This window comes from Orbicella franksi, chromosome 7 (genome assembly GCF_964199315.1).
Source record: "Orbicella franksi chromosome 7, jaOrbFran1.1, whole genome shotgun sequence".
NCBI classification, from domain to species: Eukaryota; Metazoa; Cnidaria; class Anthozoa; order Scleractinia; family Merulinidae; genus Orbicella; species Orbicella franksi.
In genome coordinates this window covers 8,990,625-9,010,481 of record NC_138151.1, presented here as the reverse complement: position 1 = coordinate 9,010,481, position 19,857 = coordinate 8,990,625, and the positions used below count along the sequence as shown (strand labels likewise).

At 37.9% G+C, this 19,857-nt stretch overlaps 1 protein-coding gene across 1 annotated transcript; it reads left to right on the top strand.

Moving 5' to 3' along the window:
* The first annotated feature begins 284 nt into the window (after window positions 1-284).
* LOC145492753 (cAMP-dependent protein kinase catalytic subunit PRKX-like) lies at window positions 285-19,375 on the top strand. The gene is made up of 9 exons (XM_081472142.1): window positions 285-1,019; window positions 1,164-1,332; window positions 6,825-7,088; window positions 10,530-10,649; window positions 11,346-11,444; window positions 12,811-12,868; window positions 13,477-13,554; window positions 14,990-15,147; window positions 16,536-19,375. The coding sequence occupies exons 1-8, from the start codon at window positions 941-943 to the stop codon at window positions 15,113-15,115; spliced, it is 993 nt and encodes a 330-aa protein (XP_081328268.1). The 5' UTR covers window positions 285-940; the 3' UTR covers window positions 15,116-15,147; window positions 16,536-19,375.
* Window positions 19,376-19,857: the final 482 nt, after the last annotated feature.

Sequence of the window (19,857 nt, the reverse complement as noted above, 5' to 3'; positions counted from 1 at the left end):
ATGCTGCTCGTCACTTCTTCCCCTTGCAATTGCATTTAACGAGGTTATTATGATTATTATTATTTTTTTGAAAATTATTGTTTTGCCTCATTCGTGATGGCGTTCAGATTCAAAGCCCGCGCGTCACGATCGTGGGATTCTTAGCGGAAACTCTCATTAGTGACGTCATCATACGACCGGAAGTGAGAATTGTGGCAGGTAAAAAAAACTTCTCAAAAAGAAAGTTTGGATCAGACGCTATACTCAACTTCTGTTTGTTGTGGGGCACACTGACCTGGACTCTATTTATCAGGTAACTTAACTTATATTACTTCGATTTTTAGTATTAATCAGTTGTTGGGTTCTTCTAGAAAGCCCCCAAACCTCGTTTTGTTATAGCAGTGATTTTATCATGCCTTCAAAGTTAGAAAACAATAAAATAGTTTCGCCAACGTCATCCTTCGTTCGATCTATTCATCTGTCAGATAAGCGTTTCAGGGACCACTGATGGTTTTACATCAAACTGAAGTTTCTGTATAGTCGAGGATAATGTTTATCTCTTTCATTCTTGTGACAATTTTTTTTTTCTTGTTCAATGTAAAAAAATTCAACTGTAGACCCTGCACGCACACACAAGCTGTCCATCAACCTAGCTCAATAAACAAGGCAAGTTGCGAGTAAACAATTCACGCTTGATTTGTTTATCCTTGTAATTTCTTCGCGGTTGAGCGCGCCCTCTCCGACCGGCATTCCATTACAGACGAACAACCAGGCCTTCCAAAAGCGCGTCTCAACACACACGTCTCAATATGTCCGTTTATATCCGCGGTTTTTGCCTCCTAGTTGAGAAAAATCTTCCAGCAGAGGAATAGATTACCTGAAGGATCAATGTGTGGTGTTATCCACGAGCAGCATATAGAAGGTTGTGATTTTTAGCGTCGTTTGTCGTAATTTATTACATATGGCAAGTAGCACTGCAGCTTCCAAGAAGAAAGACAAGCGAACGACACTGCTTGATTTCGACCTGACAACAACTCTAGGTAAGCAAAGAAAGATGAATTGCCTCTGAAAAGTGAATTTGGCGACTTTATTTACAGTTCTAAGAATAGTTCATCTCTAATGGGGTCGTTAGTGTTGCGCTTTATGGAGGTATTAGAGAAGTGACGGAGTCCTTTTGCACACAGGTACGGGCACTTTTGGACGAGTGTTACTCTGCCGCGATCAGAGGTCCGGTGAATACCATGCCTTGAAGATAATGAATATCAGAGAAGTAATCAGACTTAAACAAGTTGAACATGTACAGAACGAGAAGAATATTCTAACCAAGATTGAGCATCCATTTATCGTGAATTTGTGAGTATAGACTTGTAAACACTTAGTGTTTCAGCAAACTAGATTACTTATGAATGAGCTTGCTCGCTCTGTATATCTGAAGAGTACATCGCTCGCTTCTCGTCTAAATCCGAAATCTTTCCGTTGCAAAGTCTCCCAGTCACAGTTTCCCATTTAATGCATGTTTCAATCGACTTCCTTTCTAGGTTTCCTTTGTACGCAGTCTATGGGGTTATGTATACAAAGCAACCATGATCGATTTTTTTTAAAGTAAGCTCCTTCGATTCGTGTAGAAGTCTGTGTACATATGCTTAAGGTAGTAAATGTTAGCTTTGTGTGAATATGGGTTTAGCTAAGCTTGCTCATCTAGTAATACATTTAGGAAGTATTGCGATCAACGTCTTTCTGCGCGACTGTCATCTTTGATCTTGAACTTTTGGTGGCTCTGATAGGAAGCCATTTTCCCGTTCCAACCACGTGAAACGGAATTCCAAAGACTAATGTTTTTGCATATTAATGTTAATACGACTCTAATATTGTTTGACAATGTTCAGTTTGTGACCGCGTTTGAATTTTCTCGTAACTCGCGTCCAGTTCAGCGTTCGAGGTTCGCTTTAATGGACGTTTTTAGAACTTGGAAATTGACACTTTCTAGCTTCGGTTGCAGCTTTTGTTGTTCGTTGTGGCTTGTTCGTCACGTCTCCGTCACACTTGATTGAATCGAAAGTTCGATCATTTATCGCAGCAATTGAAACTGAAAGAACAAACACCTTTTGCAAAAACGTTCCATGGTTGACATAGCGCGTTGCTCTTGTGTAAATCGTTTCCTCAATGAAGCAATCTGTAATGGAATGAAACGTAGTTTAATTGGAATACATAGGAAAGCTATAATCTAATTTGTCGTAACTCCTTCTTGCAAACTTCTTTTGTTTATTTTCCCTTTCTTCTTGTGATTTCAACGCCGGGAATATATTGTGGTGAAAATAGGGAGCAAACAAAGGAGGAGTAAATATGTTTTCGTCCAGAGCTGTTCCTCAAATTGTACCTTTTCTTAAAATAGGGTCTTGTAAGAATGACCCCCCTTTGAAAGAAATACAAAATAGCTCAAAATGGTCTTCTTGCGTGAATAATCAACACAGCCTATTACACTATCCTGTTACCATATACTGCTTGGATTTTGTACCAGGACAGTAATTTCATATTTTTTGAAACTAAAGGGGAGCAGCTGGAAACAGAAGTATTCTTGGCCTAGTGTACACAAAAATGTGTGCATCAGGTACAAAAGTTAGAGATTTCAAAAAGTGAGTACTTTTTAGAGGCCTTGGAAACAGATGACTTTGTAGTGCTCCAAAATGTGGCAACAATCTTTTTCCAAAGCTCCAACAACTGCCAGGAACTGACAGAAGAAGGGTTCAATTTACAACAGTGACAATCAATTTTTAATATTGATAAAGCAACATCTTTTCACTTTTTTTCCGACAACGACAGGACAAGGCTAGTATGACTCTTGCGATTTTTTTGTGCCATTTCTGACCATTTCTCGTAACACTCTTTAGATCTTGTCAAGTAGTTAGTCTTTTATTACTTGTTGTGGTACAAACATCAGAACTTATAAGTTACTTGTCTGATCAATTGAGTTCAGCACCCAAAAGAGTGCGACATTTGAACTGGGCTTTCCAAGGTTGGTCCAAATTGATCAGGTTGATATACCTCATTTGTCAAACTTTACACACAGACTGACAAATATTGGTCCTTGATAGCCTCTTTGGCCTCTTTATTCAAAAGATCAACGTGTACAATAATTACCGGTATTTATCATCCAAAGGTTATTGTGCTCATGTAAAACCATGTGTAAATTTAATTATAGAGTGTATTCACATGCATGGCATCACGGCAGTCATATTGGTGTCCCAAAAGGTTGAAACAGTGACCATATTGGTGTCCTGAGCCAATCATGTGGGAACTGAATTATTTTCTTATATAAACACTTTCTCTTGTTCCAATAAATTTTCATGGCTGCTGGCCATGTGAGTGAAAATGTTCTGTAAGACTGGGGAGAGGTGAGCTTACAAGAAAGCAAGACCACTGTACTGATCAAAACTGAAAGAAAACAAATTAGCAAAGCGCAGTGAGGTATATTGGTAATCAAGGAAGACCAAGTAATTAAGAGTGAGCTATTAGAATTATTTCCAGGCACTTTAAGGTTACTTCCCACCTTCGCAGGTGCCCTTCAGGAAAAAAATCGTACGCACGCCAGTTTCAATAAAACCCCAACAAACTATATATCATAAGAAAGCTTAATAAATGTACTTTACGAAAAAAATACAATTTCAGCAATGTTTTCTTTTAGGAAGTGTCAGGAGGCAGTAAGGCGTGAAACGACCGAGGCTTCTTCTATTGAATTTATCGGGTATCAGATTCCACAGTACGAGCAAAATGGCTGCACAGTCTTATTCACAAGGCATCAGTCAACGAAAGTGTGTCGGGCTTTTTCGATATTCTGATTGGTTGTCTAGATATCCGCTTCTAAAGTTGGAGTAGCTAAAAATATGCGAGACGTGTTGCGTAAATGGACGCCACAGGAAAAATGTGTTAAAAATCAAAATTTCCCAACACACTTTGGTTTGTCATTATCTCTGGAATGTTCTGGCAAAATTTCACGAAAATCCGTCAAATCTGCATACCCTATAAATTCGCTCAAAATGGATGTATTCCTCCAAAAATCAAATGCGAGATTTTAGCTTGTAAAGGTTTGTAAACAACTCGCACCACGCCCGGAGATTATCACGCCTAATAAAACCGGAAACCAATGGAACAACAGGACCTCCTAGTGCCTATGACAATGGATCAAGATTTCCCGGGAAAAGCATCGCATTGCAACATGTTTTTTTTATCTCGCTCAGTGGAGTTCAATTCAGGACGGCGACGTAATATAATGGGCAAAGACGCCAAAGGCAAAGGCAAAACCCGTGCCAAAAAGGTTAAAGGGGGAAAATGTGCCGCTGAAAAACAAGACGTTAAGGAATCGACAGACTGCTTAAGAAATACTCTTATTGTTGAAATGAGTTCCCCTGGGTAGGTTTCATTTTCTTCATCACTTCCCCCAGATTCCGACGAAGAATCTTGTTCGCAGCCTGCACTGACATTAACTTTGATTTTTAAGCTACTTGCTCCAAGGATATTCGAACACTCCGGAACTTCAGCAGACGCCAAGATTGTCGAAGGCGTTTGGCCAAACCAAGGGCCTTTGTCGCTTTCAGCAAGGTTTTTTTTTCTTACCTTGACAATATGGAGCTTTTTCTTTCTTCTTTGGGCTGGTTTTTTTTGTTTTCTTTACCCAAGGCCTTTTTTCTACTTTTGATTTTTCCATAGGAGTTAGCGTAAAGAGCTTCCACATAGGAATTTTTGTCAAGTGCGTGATGTAAATAAAAATATGCAAATGACATGAAATACGAGCGATGAGTGTTTGCCGCGAAAATTTCCCAGGGTTCTTGTCCGTTGACAAGATTGTGACACCTTCCTAGTTTATTAACTTTATTTGAAAATACATTTTTTCTAAATAACTCGGCCGCTTTTTGAGATTTTTAATGTTTTTCTTTTGGAAACACTAGATAAAATGACGAACTTAAATTTTGTCAAATAAAAGAAAAAACGATTTTTTTGGCCTCTGAAGGTGGAAAATAACCTTAATATTGAGATCTTCTGGAGCACATAAATTTAGTTTGTGCAGTGACATGTGTGTTCTTGTGAAAAAGCAATGTTCAGCGACATTTGTCTGTAACCAAATAGGCGACAGGCAGGCTTAAAAACAAGTGACATGACAGAGCGACACTATGTGCCGCCTCGGAAGACCTCATTTTAGTGGAAACTAAAAGTACCTAGGGATTATCTTCTGCAAATCCCTAGTTTCTTTTAATTTGTACTTAGATACATAGTCATATAATACAGGTCAAAATAGTAGTTTACAAACAAGTACTATTGCAAGAGTGCTTAATAATTAATGTCATTCAATTCATCCATTAGTTATCTGTTGTTATAAGAGAACTTAGAGCAATAAAAATGTGAGTTTAGGACCATATGAATTGTCCACAAGCCCTTACATGTAATACCAGGAGTTGTTTCCATACATTTCTTTGTAGTGTCAGCCGGGAAATGTAACTTCTGTCTGTAATAGTGGTTGTCCATAACAGAGGAGTATCTGTAAGGCGAGACTAGACTGGATTGGTTGTGCGATTCTTGACTGTCAACGTAGAAAACTCTTATATTTACAGTGTATTATCATATTCTGAACTACACGTAGGTATTTTTGTGGCAATTACCCCCTCATTTTGTGGGTAAGCCAAGGATTGATATGTAATGAGGGCAAAAATAACTTTGACTGGCATATGAAAAGTAACTAAAACACAAACATACATATAATTTGTGAATTTATAAATTTATGAAATGTATTTTTAAAAATATTTATTAGTGACAGAAAAATTTGGGTAAAATTTGAAAGAGCTAGCTACATGTACCATCTCAATCCGTCTTGAAGATATAAAGATCCGAATTTTGTAGATGTTTTGAAAATAGTAACAAAATCACAGAAAATTCAAACTTACAAACTTTATATCTTTAAGACAGATCAAGCTTTTTTCAATATTTTTTTGTGCATTTCATTTTATCTTAATGAGTTCTTTCAGAGTAATATACTTTTTGTGCCATAACAGGGAATTTGCCTTTAGCACTGTGACATCATTTTCCTGCCAAAAACTGTTAAAATCAAAAAAAACAAAATCAATATGATTGTTTGGCATAATAAGTTATCATTGTGAAAAGTTTGAGCTCCATCCGATTAAAAAGACCCATTGGCAAAAGTTTTTCCAAGCGTTCAGCTTCAAGCCCTCTGCCCAGGCCCAGCGTACACCCTTGCAATGTTCGCACAATTAGCGATTGCATTCTGTATACCTTGCATATGGTGGTTGCTCCTGCAGTAGGAGTGTCAGTTAAAACTGAGCTGTCCTACTGAAACAACATGATAATAGCCTTTTTCTTTGCCGCCTACAAAAATAAGGACAATGCTAAAGTTGCTTTGGCCTCTTGTCATAGTTAACTTGAGAATTCTGAGTTTAATTTGACAAGGAACAGCATATTTTGTTCAAAATAAGACAACTATTATCCTACCTGGCGACACTTGATGAACTACGAGCGAGTTGCCATGCCGGACGCTGGGGACCCTTTGGTGCCAAATTAGAAGCTTAGAGACACAAAATGTTTCATATTTTTCACTTTTTACAATATAATATGGTTTAGGGAATTGTAAATCCCTTTTCGTGAATATTTAATGCAATCTGCAGTGAGAAAAGTGGCCTGATTTCAATGCCTTTCCTGTTAACTTACATTGACGTCAGGACAGTAAAGTTATCGCTGCCTGCTGAATCATGATTGGTCAATTCAAATTTCAGATGTGCCAGCCGTATGCAAGATTCCTTCCATTGCTGACAGTTTTTTTTTTTTTTTTTTGTACTTTGCAGATTATGGACGCATCATGATAACACATTCTTGTATATGCTTCTGGAGTATGCCTGCGGTGGTGAACTTTTCACTTACCTTCGTACAGCAGGAAGATTTAACAATGGGACAGGATTATTTTTTGGAGCTGAAATAGTATCTGCCCTTGATTATCTCCATCACAATAGTATAGTGTATCGTGATCTCAAGCCCGAGAATATTCTCCTTGACAGAGAAGGACATGTGAAACTCACAGATTTTGGTTTTGCCAAAGAAGTTCAGGATAAGTATGTTTTATTATTAAATGAGTTTTATTAATTTGTCAGTAACTAAGTTCAACTTATGTCCTCACCTGTGGAAAGCAGCACTATCCAAGGCCATGGCGAGTATGAGGCACATGCCTCAGTGTTTTTTTGTTGTTGTTGTTTTGATTTTTGTCTTAATTTTCTTGTTTTTGAATGGGGAAAGTGAAACATTGCTAAATACCTATGAAGAGAATTTAACCATGGCCAATTTGCCTTGGTCATAATTTTTTCTGGCTATCAGGTCCTGGTATCTTGCATGTATATCTTCCAAACTATATCTTTATAATTGCAAGTTCCAAAGACCTTAAATTGCATTAAAGGACCATTTTCTTATCACGACTTTCGTGTACCATATGCTGGTCCGATTACAGTCAAAATCTCCACGTCCCCTGGGGAACGGATCTAGAAAATTCAGATAGAGGTTGGGACAAAGACTGCAAGCCAACTGCCCCCCCTTCCCCCCACCCCCTTCCCCGCCCCACCCCCCCCCCCCAAAAAAAAATTCACAATAACCAAATTGCCCTCTAAAGATGGCTGGTCATTTTTTTTTTTTTCGAAAACATGAAAAAAAGGGGCCACGGTCCCTTCAGCCTCCCATCCAAATCTTCTGTCCCTGATCTCCTGGTCTCTCAGGTAACAGGCAAACTGAGATTTGGGAGATAAAGCTTAACATATCTGACATGGTTGTATCAGTTAGTCATTTAGAGGGGTCAGCAAGAGATAACTACTAGTCAAAGAAATATTTGGTTTCTATTTTTTAGGCTGGCATCTATGACTGAATAATTTATCTGGTTTAGTAGACCATCAAATCTCTGTACACTTATTGAATGAGGCAGATATGGTTCCATTTTTAAGCGATAACGTAGTCATGCGCTTATAGCTGGCGTGCTGCATTCCTTTGGATAGTGATTTCTCAGTTATTTTGTCGCGCTTATGTCCGTCGTGCTTTTGTCGCGCACTTTTTATCCCTCTGTGGAAGCGAAATGCACTCTGGGAGCTACCTTTGTGGCTTTGTAGGATCGGCGGAGTGCCTTTATTTTCAGCTTTTAAACGAAGATTTTGAGTGTGGATTGTGCTTTGTCAAGTATCCGAAAAATTTACGCTCACAGACAAACTCAAAATAAGAATATATCGTCCATTTATACAACTTTAGATTGACAAGCAAGTCGCACACGCAATAGGTCAAGGGTCCACATTAAATTTACGTATTAATGCCTGTCTTGTGTTGAATTGAATGAGCAATGTCAGAGCACTGTATGGGCATTGTATGAGCACTGAAATATCTGAACTAAACTTAAATGTGTGGTACATGTGATAAGTCAAGGGTCCACATTTCAGGTGACATTTACGTATTGGTGGGCATTGTTTAGGCCTGAACTAAACTTATCTGTGGGCTGAAATATCGGTAAAATTGAACTTGAATTGGAGAAGAGCATTGCAGAAGTTCACTGTGAAACCAGTTAAGATAGCAGAAAGTAATGGAGAATAGTGTAATGAAAAGGTGAGCTACCTGAAGGTTTTGTCTTGATCAGAACTGGTTAATGTAGCTTAGATCATTGTTTCTTTAATGCAATACAGAGCGGCGGTTGTTTTTGAATGGGGAATGTGAAACATTGCACAACATTGATTTGAAAGCCAAAGAATACTCAAGCCATGTAAGAGGGACGTTCTGGTCTATGCTATTGTTTATGTTTTACCTGGAAGCGATATATCTTCCAACTTTAAAAAAAGTAATTCGCTCTTGGCAAATGACTCACTATGCAAGGTTTTGGTTCCCTCAAATGTGTGTGTATCATTTTTGCATTCCTTTGTTGATTTTACTAGCTAATGATGTGAAAATGAATCCTGGGTCTTGTTACCCTGTGGATTCGTCAACTGTCACTGCTGACTATCATCAAGGTGTCATTTCACTGTTTGGAATGAGTGTTGATAAACAATGTGCAGCAGTGTGTTTTACTGCACACACAATTTATCTGGAGTGCTTTTAATTTCAGCTTTTAAACGAAGAATTTGGGGTGGATTTTGGTTTATCCAGTATCGGATAGATTTACACTCACGGCAAACTCACAATAATATGGTCAAAGGTCCATTGATAATAGGTATATGGTTAAAACAACAAATTAATTAATTCTGGTAAGGTAATTAGCATTGCAAAATGTCCTTAAAGATAATAAGGTGTTGATTTCAGAGAGAAACAATGAGAATACTATTTGTTGTCTGGGAGCTAGTATTTAAAAGACACACCAAATTTTACCATCTTTGGTTTCGGGGAGTGAGAAACTTGTCCTTGGGGACTGAGCTTTACAGTTTGTAGGATCTGCGGAGTGCCTTTAACTTAAGCTTGTTCTCGTGTGCCGTCACAAATTCATTGACTTTTCGCTCAACAGGTCATGCTGTTGAAAACCTTATCAAAGTAAACACAATGAAAGTGTTACGCTTCCGTTCGCATTGTGGAATGCAATTTTAACTGGATGCCCTGATCTGACCCTAGGCTCGATTTCCCCTGCTCTCTCCTGTCCGCTTGCTGAGCACGGGCTCATTTCCCGAAACAGCGGCTGGTAATCGAGCCTAATCTGACCCACGTTGTATATATACATTGAGATTTTGATCATAGACCTAACAATTAATTTTTGTGAGTTACACCTGTTTGCTTATTCTCAGAAAATGTGTTTGAGGGGTTAGTTTTTAACCACTCATTCTCATCTTTAGATTTTTCTGCATGACTGAAACCTGTCACTTTAATGGTTTAAGCCCATTGTTTGTTGCCAATATATTTTAAACGTAAGCGAGTTGCGTGAACCGAAACAAAATTAAGTGCTAAAAACAGCCTGTCACACTGCAAACTGAATAAAATAATGGTTACATCTGCAACAATATATTGCAGAACACTTACTTGAGCTCTGAAAATGCAGACACAATGAACAAGTTGCATTTAGTGGGAGTCATGTATTGTAGGTTCATTTTGTTTGAGGTGATAGTTGATTTGGCCAGCACCCTCATGAACTAAATGCTTGCAGATTATCTTGCCATAACTAAATGAGCTAAATGATGCCATAACTAAATGATGCAAGCCTAAATGCAGAACCAGTTGAAAAACAAATGTTTTGTTAATCGGAACCTACTTTCATCCACACATCCCTTAGCCTCCTAGGCAGATGCTCAGTATCGCACATTCCTCCTAAGGAAATATTGTGTGACTACTGATGGTTTTTTCTTTTTTTTTTTTTTTTAACTTATTCATTTCTTAACTTGTGACAATTGCTCTCACATCCCTGTTGATTAATGAACTCAACTTCCTTTTACAAATACCCCTTATAAATGTATCCCAATTTTACTAGTGCCAGCAAAAAGAAATGTCATCGCTTCTGCATACATTGCGTGCCATTTATTACTGAATACATTTGCCATATTTTGTCATTTCAGGACATGGACTCTTTGTGGTACTCCAGAATATCTTGCTCCAGAAATAATACAAAGCAAAGGTCATAATAAAGCAGTGGATTGGTGGGCACTAGGAATTCTTATATATGAAATGCTTGTTGGGTAAGAATTTATGATAGCTTAAAATTCCAGGGGACTGCAACTCAACCTGTACCTGTCAACTCTCATTTCTTAGGCATGAGTCTCGCACCTATGGGCATAGGCCCCGGTTGTTTGAGAGCTGAATAACACTATCCACTGGATAAATAGCTATCCAGTGGATAAGTGTTAGCAAAACAAACCATACTATCCACTAAATAGCAAGGCTGTGGTCTATAAGTAAGTAAAATTACATGTAGCCCAAAGGTTCCTAACCATGAAATCCCAAGTGCCCAGCACTTAAGATTATGTGAAAAAAGTGTACTAAGTTTTTCCAGTCACCCAAAGGTAAAAGTTAGGTTCCTGTGTGCACGCAGATGCTTCATACATTGTATACAGCACAGCCCTGCTGGATAGTGATTTATCCAGTGGATAGAGTTGTCCACCTTTCTAACAACCTGGGCAAGGTTAAAAACTTCTATCTCATGCCTATGAATGAAAATCTGACACCCAGTTGAAACATTTTCAGCTATTTGAGCCAATCCCTGATGCACTTGAATCAATGCAGGAACAAACAAAGACGGTCCAGTCTTGGCTTAAGTTTCTTCAATTGTCTAATTTTCAAGGGAGTACATACTTGTCTGGCAATAGGTTATTTTTTGTGAAATATAACCTGAAACTAGGAAATATTTCAAATGCCTAAGGAAATCTCTCTTTTAGGTATCCTCCATTTTTCGATGACAACCCTTTTGGAATTTATGAGAAGATATTGTCAGGCAAAGTAGAGTGGCCAAAGCACATGGAAACAACATCAGCAAAGTAAGTAATTGACTTTCGTTCCTGCAAGGGGTCAAAAACTATTCATGAATATGTCTTAAAAGGACTTCGGACTCAAGCAGTAATGTAAATAATTAAATAAAATAAATATCTTAATTGACCACTCCCCCAGTGGGGCTTTCCATGGCCAGTAGAAACAAATGATGACACAAATAATGCAAATGAACATAACATGGTTAAAAGTCCTAACTGGCAAGAGGCAGACCAGTTGACTATTTATACATGTGGCTGAGGAGTTGAACGAGGGTCCACCAAGAAAATTAGTGGTTAGAGCAGGACTTGAACCTGCAACCACTGGATTTCAAGTCCGGTGCCCTAACCACTGCTACAACCACGCTGCCTCCTCTAATGTACAGTGGACCTCGGATATAATGAACCCTCTGATAACAAAGTCCAGCCATATTAAACAATTTGTTTCAACATCATCAAAGATACAACAGTACTGCCAACAGTACTGACAATGAAATGATGGAACAGGACACAGTGCCCAAGGGAAACAGTGAGTTTTGTTACCCCAAGACCCTCAATTTTCTCCAAGGTGAAGCGGAGTGGAACATTGAGGATCTTGGGGAAACCAAGAAAAAAAAAAAATTGCAAAAAATTATTTGCTTGACACCAGCTGGTGCAACAAATTTGCCAAGTTTCCAAGGTGCTTGACCTGATCACGTGCGGGTCGAAAGTTGAAGTTGTTGTTTCCCTAGGGAGCTTGTGAGTTTTGACCTATGACATGTGTCATGTTTTCTTCCAATCAGAAAATGTATTTGAAGTGGAAGGTATAACAAAACACATAATCTTGGCTCCTGGACTCAGAAAACTTGTTTTGCCAATGTGTTTGAATGTGTGATATATTTACCACATTTTACCTGGTAATGCAAGTTTTATCGATATATTATGGTCTTACAGTAGCAACACAAACAGTTAACGAACGAAATGCCTGCAGTGCAGGCGCTTTCCATGTGTCCACGAGTTATCGGTGTTGGCTCGTGATTAAGTAGATTTGCTGCCATCAGCCTTACTGACCTACTCCCTAGGATGCTTCAAGCCAAGCCTCTTCCAAGTTTGAATCCAAGATGGTGCCCACTTGATCAAAATGAGTCTCCATTGCAGGCTACCATAGGCAAGATATGCTGTCCACAGTAGAATGGATTAAGGAACATGATGCATGATGACAAATGCTCGGGACCAGTTATTAAGTTATACATGTAATAATATTCACTGGGATTCGAACCCTTAGCCCTTGCCATTACAGTGCTTTGGAAGATTTAGCATTTTTAGGCTATGGATGACGTCACATTGAAAAGAAGTTACCAATTATGTACTTATGCTTTTGTCTCATTTATTTTGACAGAGATTTGATTAAAAAGTTATTAGTACATGATAGAACAAGACGACTAGGAAGTATGAAGGTTAGTAAATCAAATCTGATTTTCTCCTTGAAATGCCTATAGATTTCCATTATGTAGGTCATGAGAATTTACCAAATCATCACCAGTGTGAAATTGTCTTCATAGTTGAGGCAATTCTCTCAACTAATACTGTAAGAAATGTGTACCAATAGTAAGGAGATTTTACAATTTTGCAGAAGTTAAAGGGACACTGTCACGATATATTTGCTTAAAACTTAATTGGCTCTGACTAAACGATTATTAAAAGCAATTTCTTGAAGAAAGTTCACACTGCAGCAACAATTTTACAAAATTTCAATGATTTTCGAGCCAAACTTGAACCTTTGAAAAACTGACATCCTGACGCTTTTTCAAAACTCCATATCACAATCGGTTTCCATCCCTCGCCGTCGTTAGCCATCTTCACTTCTTAATGGGTTTTAATCATTTGTCGACTGAGTACTGCTCTACAAAATAAAACCGTTATTGTTCAGCTTCCAAAGATCTATATATGTTTTTGAGATTTCCAAAATCATGTTAAATATGGTGACAGTGCCCTTTTTAATTTAAGAGAACCTGAACTTTTAGTTCATTAATCATCTGACTGTTAAATATTGATCTACTTTTAGAATGGCACAGAAGATGTCAAATGTCACAAATGGTTCAAAGTGATCGACTGGAATTTAGTTTATCAAAGAAAGCTTAAGGTATGAAGTGAAAATTTTCAGTTGACTTATCTCTGTTCAAAGTTAGACATGATGTATCGCCATTATAACTGAATAGTAATATGTGTTATAAAATAACTGAGCTACTACGCACCCTCTCATTGGTCGATAGGTGTGTTTACATGAGAGTATGTAAACACGGTTGTGACGTTTCAGATTCGCGCGTATTTTTGAGAATTATTTTATAAAAGCAATAGAGCACTTTTTTTATTTTTCCATAGCCTGATCTAAACACTCGGGGGCTGGGAGGATTCTCGAAAGTTATGCAATCCCTCAGCTATGTCTCGGGTTGGGGAGCGTTGCGTGACATCCCAAAAAACGGCTGCGAAGGAGACTATGGGTTTGCATAACTGTCTCGAATTCTCCCAACCCTTCTCGTGTTTAGATGAGGCTATGTAAACACGGAAAAAGTGCTATATTGCTTAAAAATAAAAATTAGAAGTTAAAGGAAATGCCCTCTGCATCTGCTTGTTTTATTATTATTATTATTATTATTATTATTATTATTGTTTTTGTTATTGTTATTATTATTATTATTATTAATTTACAAACACTACACATAGGAAAAACTAAACATGCAAGTGTACTGTGGAGGAAATGTAATTATTATTATTATGGTGAAATACAATAGAAGTATTCTTTTTCTATGAGCATAAAACATGTTTGTTACTGTTCAAGACTCTTGTATGTTACAAAGTAGTATAGGTAGATAATCGTATGGATGCGAGTCCAATTAAGGATTTGCGCTTTCAAATGTCATGAGAAGTGTTAAAGTCCTTAGAGTTTCGATATGATTACTCATTTATTAATTGACTGGGAATATTATGAAAGCGTGCACACTAATTTGTACTGCAGTACAAAAATTAAAAGTTAACGATAAATTGGCCTGCCAATCGCAATGAAGTAAGTTTCTTAGTAATGAAATAACAGTGGTAATTCTCAAGCTGCTTGAGAGCTAAGCATACGATTGAGGATTTTTTCCCTTCTCCTTCCACTTGTGTGATTAAAGTTTACGTTTATTTGTAAGGTGGTCCTCTTATTCTTATCCCGCAAAATATGAAACTAGCTTCTGAGGAGTTTGCAATATGAGCTAGCCCTCTGCACGCACTGCGGACCTGGGATATTAATCGTGTAGTTAAGTGCTCTATCTTTGTTTTCAAATCGGAAATAATTTAAACTTTTGCGATGTCTCCTACATTTGTCACTTGAGCATGACATTATAAGAACATGCTGTTGCTAAGCAATGGCTTTGACGAGAATCGCGCGCTCTGTCTGGTGTCTATTCTCCGATGTCGGTATCATGTCAAGCGCTCAGAATTCGTCACAATTTGACTTGCGTTGACACATCCTAGTGAAAACTTTTAACCGCGACTGATAATTAAACTATAACAAGTAATGAATACTTTGGTTTATCTAGGCGCCAATTGTTCCAAAGCTCGCGCACCCGGGCGACACGAGGAATTTTGATGACTACCCAGAAGAGAACTGGAGAGCAGCGCCGCCCCTCTCCGGGAAATTATTGGAGCCGTTTAAAGATTTTTAACCGAGGAGATTTCACTTATTTTAGTTAACCAGGTGAGCTTTAAATCTAAAGAAATCTGCTAGCTTTCTTTCATGAATGCCGTTCTCTGATTGGCTATGCTACTCACTATCTATTCTGTGATAGATAGTGAGTAGCATAGCAGTATGCCCTTGTTGACAAAATGAAGGCCGCTTCTTGGCGTTTTCGAAGTGTCTGTGAAGAGGATTTAGTTTAAGTTTTGAACGACTAATAGATTTATACTAAAACAATTAGGTTATTCGCTCTCGATTTCTATCGCGCGATAGTTGAGTCGGGCTGCGCCCTCGTCAACTATCACGCAATAGAAATCTCGAGCTCGTAATCTAATTGTTTAATAGAAAGTGAGTAGCGTAGCCAATCAGAGAAGGACATTGGTGATAGAACGCTAGTAGATTTATACTAAAACAGAATAGGTAGTGAGTAACGTAGCCAATAAGAGAACGAGATTGGTGATAGAACGCAGGTGGATTTATACTATCTGTGATAAGGAGGATACAAAGGTCTTTTCGTGATAGGCAAACGAATTTAAAATAACTTGCGCTTGCTATTTTCGGCTTTTAGCCAATATAACAATTTTAAAACCCACTGCTGCTTTGAATACTCGCTAGTTTTAAAACTTGCTCACAAGTTTCACTCGAAATCACCAAAGTCTTCAATCGTCGAAGAAAGCGCAAAATTAAATACCTGGACGACAAAAGTTACACTTTTTAAAGAGCAAAATGGCGAGATTTTAAGCCGCAGGCTTCCAGACTACTGGTAACTTGTAAATATGGACTTGTGGCCTAATATTAATTTTCTTTTGACCTTTCTGTTGCCGTCTTCCTTTGTCTTCCGTCCACATTACGCCGAAGAAATTTGAAAACGCAGCCTTATTTCTACGGTTAGGCCTACCGTCCATACTAATCCGAAAAGAAAACGGAGGTTTTCGAAAACGTTCTTCAAACTGGAGGAATTTGAAAACGCCGGCTTTGCCTTTTAGTGTGGAGCGAAACACATTTTGAAAACGGCGCTTTTCGAAAACGAGGACGTCACGATAATCACGTGATTTCCCTGCCCGAGTTTTCCTCAAACACAAATCCAAAATGGCCGGTGATTGTTGGGTTTCCAAATTTCTCCGGTGGAGTGTGGACGGGGGCTTTGTGTGTTAAACAGGTGTTTTTCTACACTGTTTTTTTTTTTTAATTTAAGCTGGGTGACACCTATTTTAGAGTCAATCTTCAATTACGTGATCGTTATTTCTTTGCATCCTTGATATCGAATGCAGTTCGGTGTAGAAAATCATACCATTACCGTTTGTTTCTCCTGATCTAGTAGGTTCGTGTCTCAAAAAAACCTGCTGATCATCTCAGTGGTGGAGTATTCTATCGACTTTGATCTCGTCTTTCTGTTCTTGTGATTTCAGTTTATCTTGGATTTGCCAAGAGAGTACAAGGATCACGGGCGAGAGAAGAATTCAAATCACATGAGAGATGTCACGTCGTGGATTGTTCCGATTCCGAATAATCCCCTTGTCTCTAGGAATTCATTTGAAGTCTTATTTATTACTGAATGCGTTGTTACGTTTAGGCAAGTTAACAACTGTCTTAGAAGGTCAAGACGACATCTGTCGCAGTGAGCCATAGTCGGTATTTTATGTTTTTAAATGTAATTAGCTAACTTCGTGACAGCTATAGAGAAGGTACATTTGTTTTTTACTATGGGCATTATTATTTTACAATTTAAAATTCAAAAGTTTTGTATTTTTTTTATTTTTCATATTTTAGTTTGAGCCTCGAGCATCATGCCTGTTCGCTTTGCTGAAGAATTGCAATTTTAAAGGAACTCAGTCACGGTATTTTGAGTTATTTTGACCACATTAAAATTACCTTTAAATGGTAGGAAACCTGAAAATAGCAGTTTAATAAGATAGAAAAATACCAAAGACATAATGATAAACCATAAAGGAACAAGGATGCCTAAGGATGGAGAAGATTAACACGGATTACAAACGACGAATTTGAAAAATTGAGGCTAAACGTTTCAATATGCGCAAACCGTGACTGAGCTCCTTTAGAGATTCATCTAGGTTGAAACTGTCTTTGACGTTGGTTTTCCGTGATAAATGTTGTGTTATGATACGGGGGTAATGTATAATTATCGACTGAAAGATTATGTAAAAAATTAAGAGCCGTCGACGGCCAAAATTTGAACAACGATTTGTCTTTACTTCTGAATGGTGCGTGATGAATGAATTATTACTTTTAATTCCTTCTTTTGCGACCAGCTTTCAACTCTTTTAATTTTTTCCTCTTAAGTCTACAAAGGAGAGCGCTCAACGTTTTACAGAATGTGTCTCACCCTCATGAGATAATAAACCACGTGGTTTTCATAAACCAATCAGGTAGCGACTGTGTCGCGTCACGTGATGTGCTGTGCGCCCCAGCCCACCTTAGGGTGGTCGAGTCAGTCGGGGGAACGGGTACCAGTCGATGGTAAAAGTCTTCAATGAGCCCGCGATTTTTGTTCCTTCTGGTCGGAGTTGTCTGACGTATACTCGTGAGTGCTCGACCTGGTTCGGTCGGAATCGGAAATTGAGTCGCTGAAGATTTGCCAAAGATAGAACTTGTTCCCTCGACTAAAATAGTTCTAGTTACTGTTAATACTAGTTTCGGAAGATAATTAAATTCTTCTTGAACTTTCAAGTATAAAAATCATAATCGGGAACTGCCATTATATAGAGGGAGGGTTTTATTTTATTTTGTCAAGCATTTTATTGCTTTTGTCACTCTGTAGCACGTTCCAAGCTCTCGCTCTTTAATTTCGTCGCGTTCACTGACCGAGAGCCTGCTACAGACTAGTCACCAGACTAGGTGAGCTTTCTTTGACTCAGGCCTCTCGCCGCGCGCATCGTTTATGTAGTCTTTACCATTCCCCTCTCGAGATTCTGGCATTCTCGATTGTGACTGAGTCTATTTTTGTATGCGAATTGAAAATTTACTGTATAGATTAACATGTCAACTTGAATTTAATTTTTGTAAAATGTGTCAATGGATACACGAGTCAAAATTTCAAAATAAAATTTTATATATTCGGTTGGAAAAGTCTTTGTTTTACGGGGTTTTACAGGTTGTGGCTGATGGAGGCGAAGCCATGAACATCCCCAACTGAAAAGTAAATTTACATTTGACTTACGTAATAGCAGAGGCTAAATGGGGAATTTCTCTTTAACATTCGAAAAAGATATTTGATAAAGGATGGCTTAAAATAGATTGAAATTCTCATATGATATATTACTGTTCAAATGACTGGATTAAGAAGAACAAACTTAAAAAGGAACTACCCGTATTCAGCGTCAAGATAAGACAACGTTTATTTTTGTACTGATTTTTTTACAAGAATAAATATGTTATATAAATTGTAAATACATTCAGTAGCTTGTCATCCAACATAACTCTAAAAAGTTTAACTAGCTTACAAAAGGCAGAAGATTGGTTTAACTAGACTGTCGACCTAAATGTTAAATTCTTAATTAAGGTTTGATAATACAGAACAAATATTGAATATAATTCACTCACATGTATACAAACAATGAAGGAAATAAATAAGTAGTAGTAGTACGGAAATTTCGCAAACCTGTCAAAACTCCCGAGGGTTCCGTTACAGGCTCGAGTTTGATTGGTTTATTTTAAAAACAATAAAAGTGACTGGAAGTGAATACTGGCGACTTGATTGAGCCACGTGTTTGTCAGCTAGACATACGCAATTCAACCGGAAGTCCGATATTTTCGGACTTCGGAACAAAACTTTCCAGGGTCGTGCGCTCACCGACCGCTGGTTAAGGTGAACGAAGACTGGGTACGACTTGGAATCAGTGTAAGTCGAACGTTGAGCTCCAAATTCAAAAATAGAAGTTAACTATCGTAGTTCACTTTCTCACAAATACCCGCTATTTAGTCCTGCTGTTAAGAGCCAAAAATAACCAGAATTGTTCATTTTGTGATAAAAGCATGAAACTTCCCAGGATTACTAACCTCTATAAGGCAAATATTTTCTGATATGGAGCCATCCCAAATTTTCACCCAGAACCACGCTACGCGCATGTCAGAAAATGACATATTAGGCCCCTACATGGGAACGAGGCTGAGTTATTTCTATTTCTATTTCTATCTTTCTTATTTCTATTGCCTTCGCCGGAGTTCTTTGCCTAGATTTCTTGCTTTTTAATATAACGGCAACTTATAAAGTATCTGGGAGTCGAAAAATTTGTCACGTGATTAGTCACGTGACCATCATTTTCAATAAACAATAAAATAATACCGAGTATTGCATTGATGCGATTCATATTTTTTCTCCTCTTCTTTCTCGTTCCTCGCAAATAAAAAGAAGTAATCATTTTAAACATTACATACAATTCGTATAAAATACCCTATTTTTGTTAAAACCTGTCAGAGCTAACTTAATATATTTAGAAAAATGACAAATTACAGAATATTGGAAAAACCGTCTAAACAACCTTGACTTTTTTTGAATTCAAAATGTCATGCAATATCATTTCCATGATGTGGTAAAGTATGAAAAAATTTCACCGAAGGAAAGTATAAATATTAAGGAGTTTAGGCCAAAATGAGGAATATATCTGCCTGTCATTAGATGAGATGTTGCCATGGTAACGGCCTTAATCCAAAACTTGACAACCAAAAAACGAGCCTTATTTTAACAGTACCCACACTGGTAAATCTCTACAG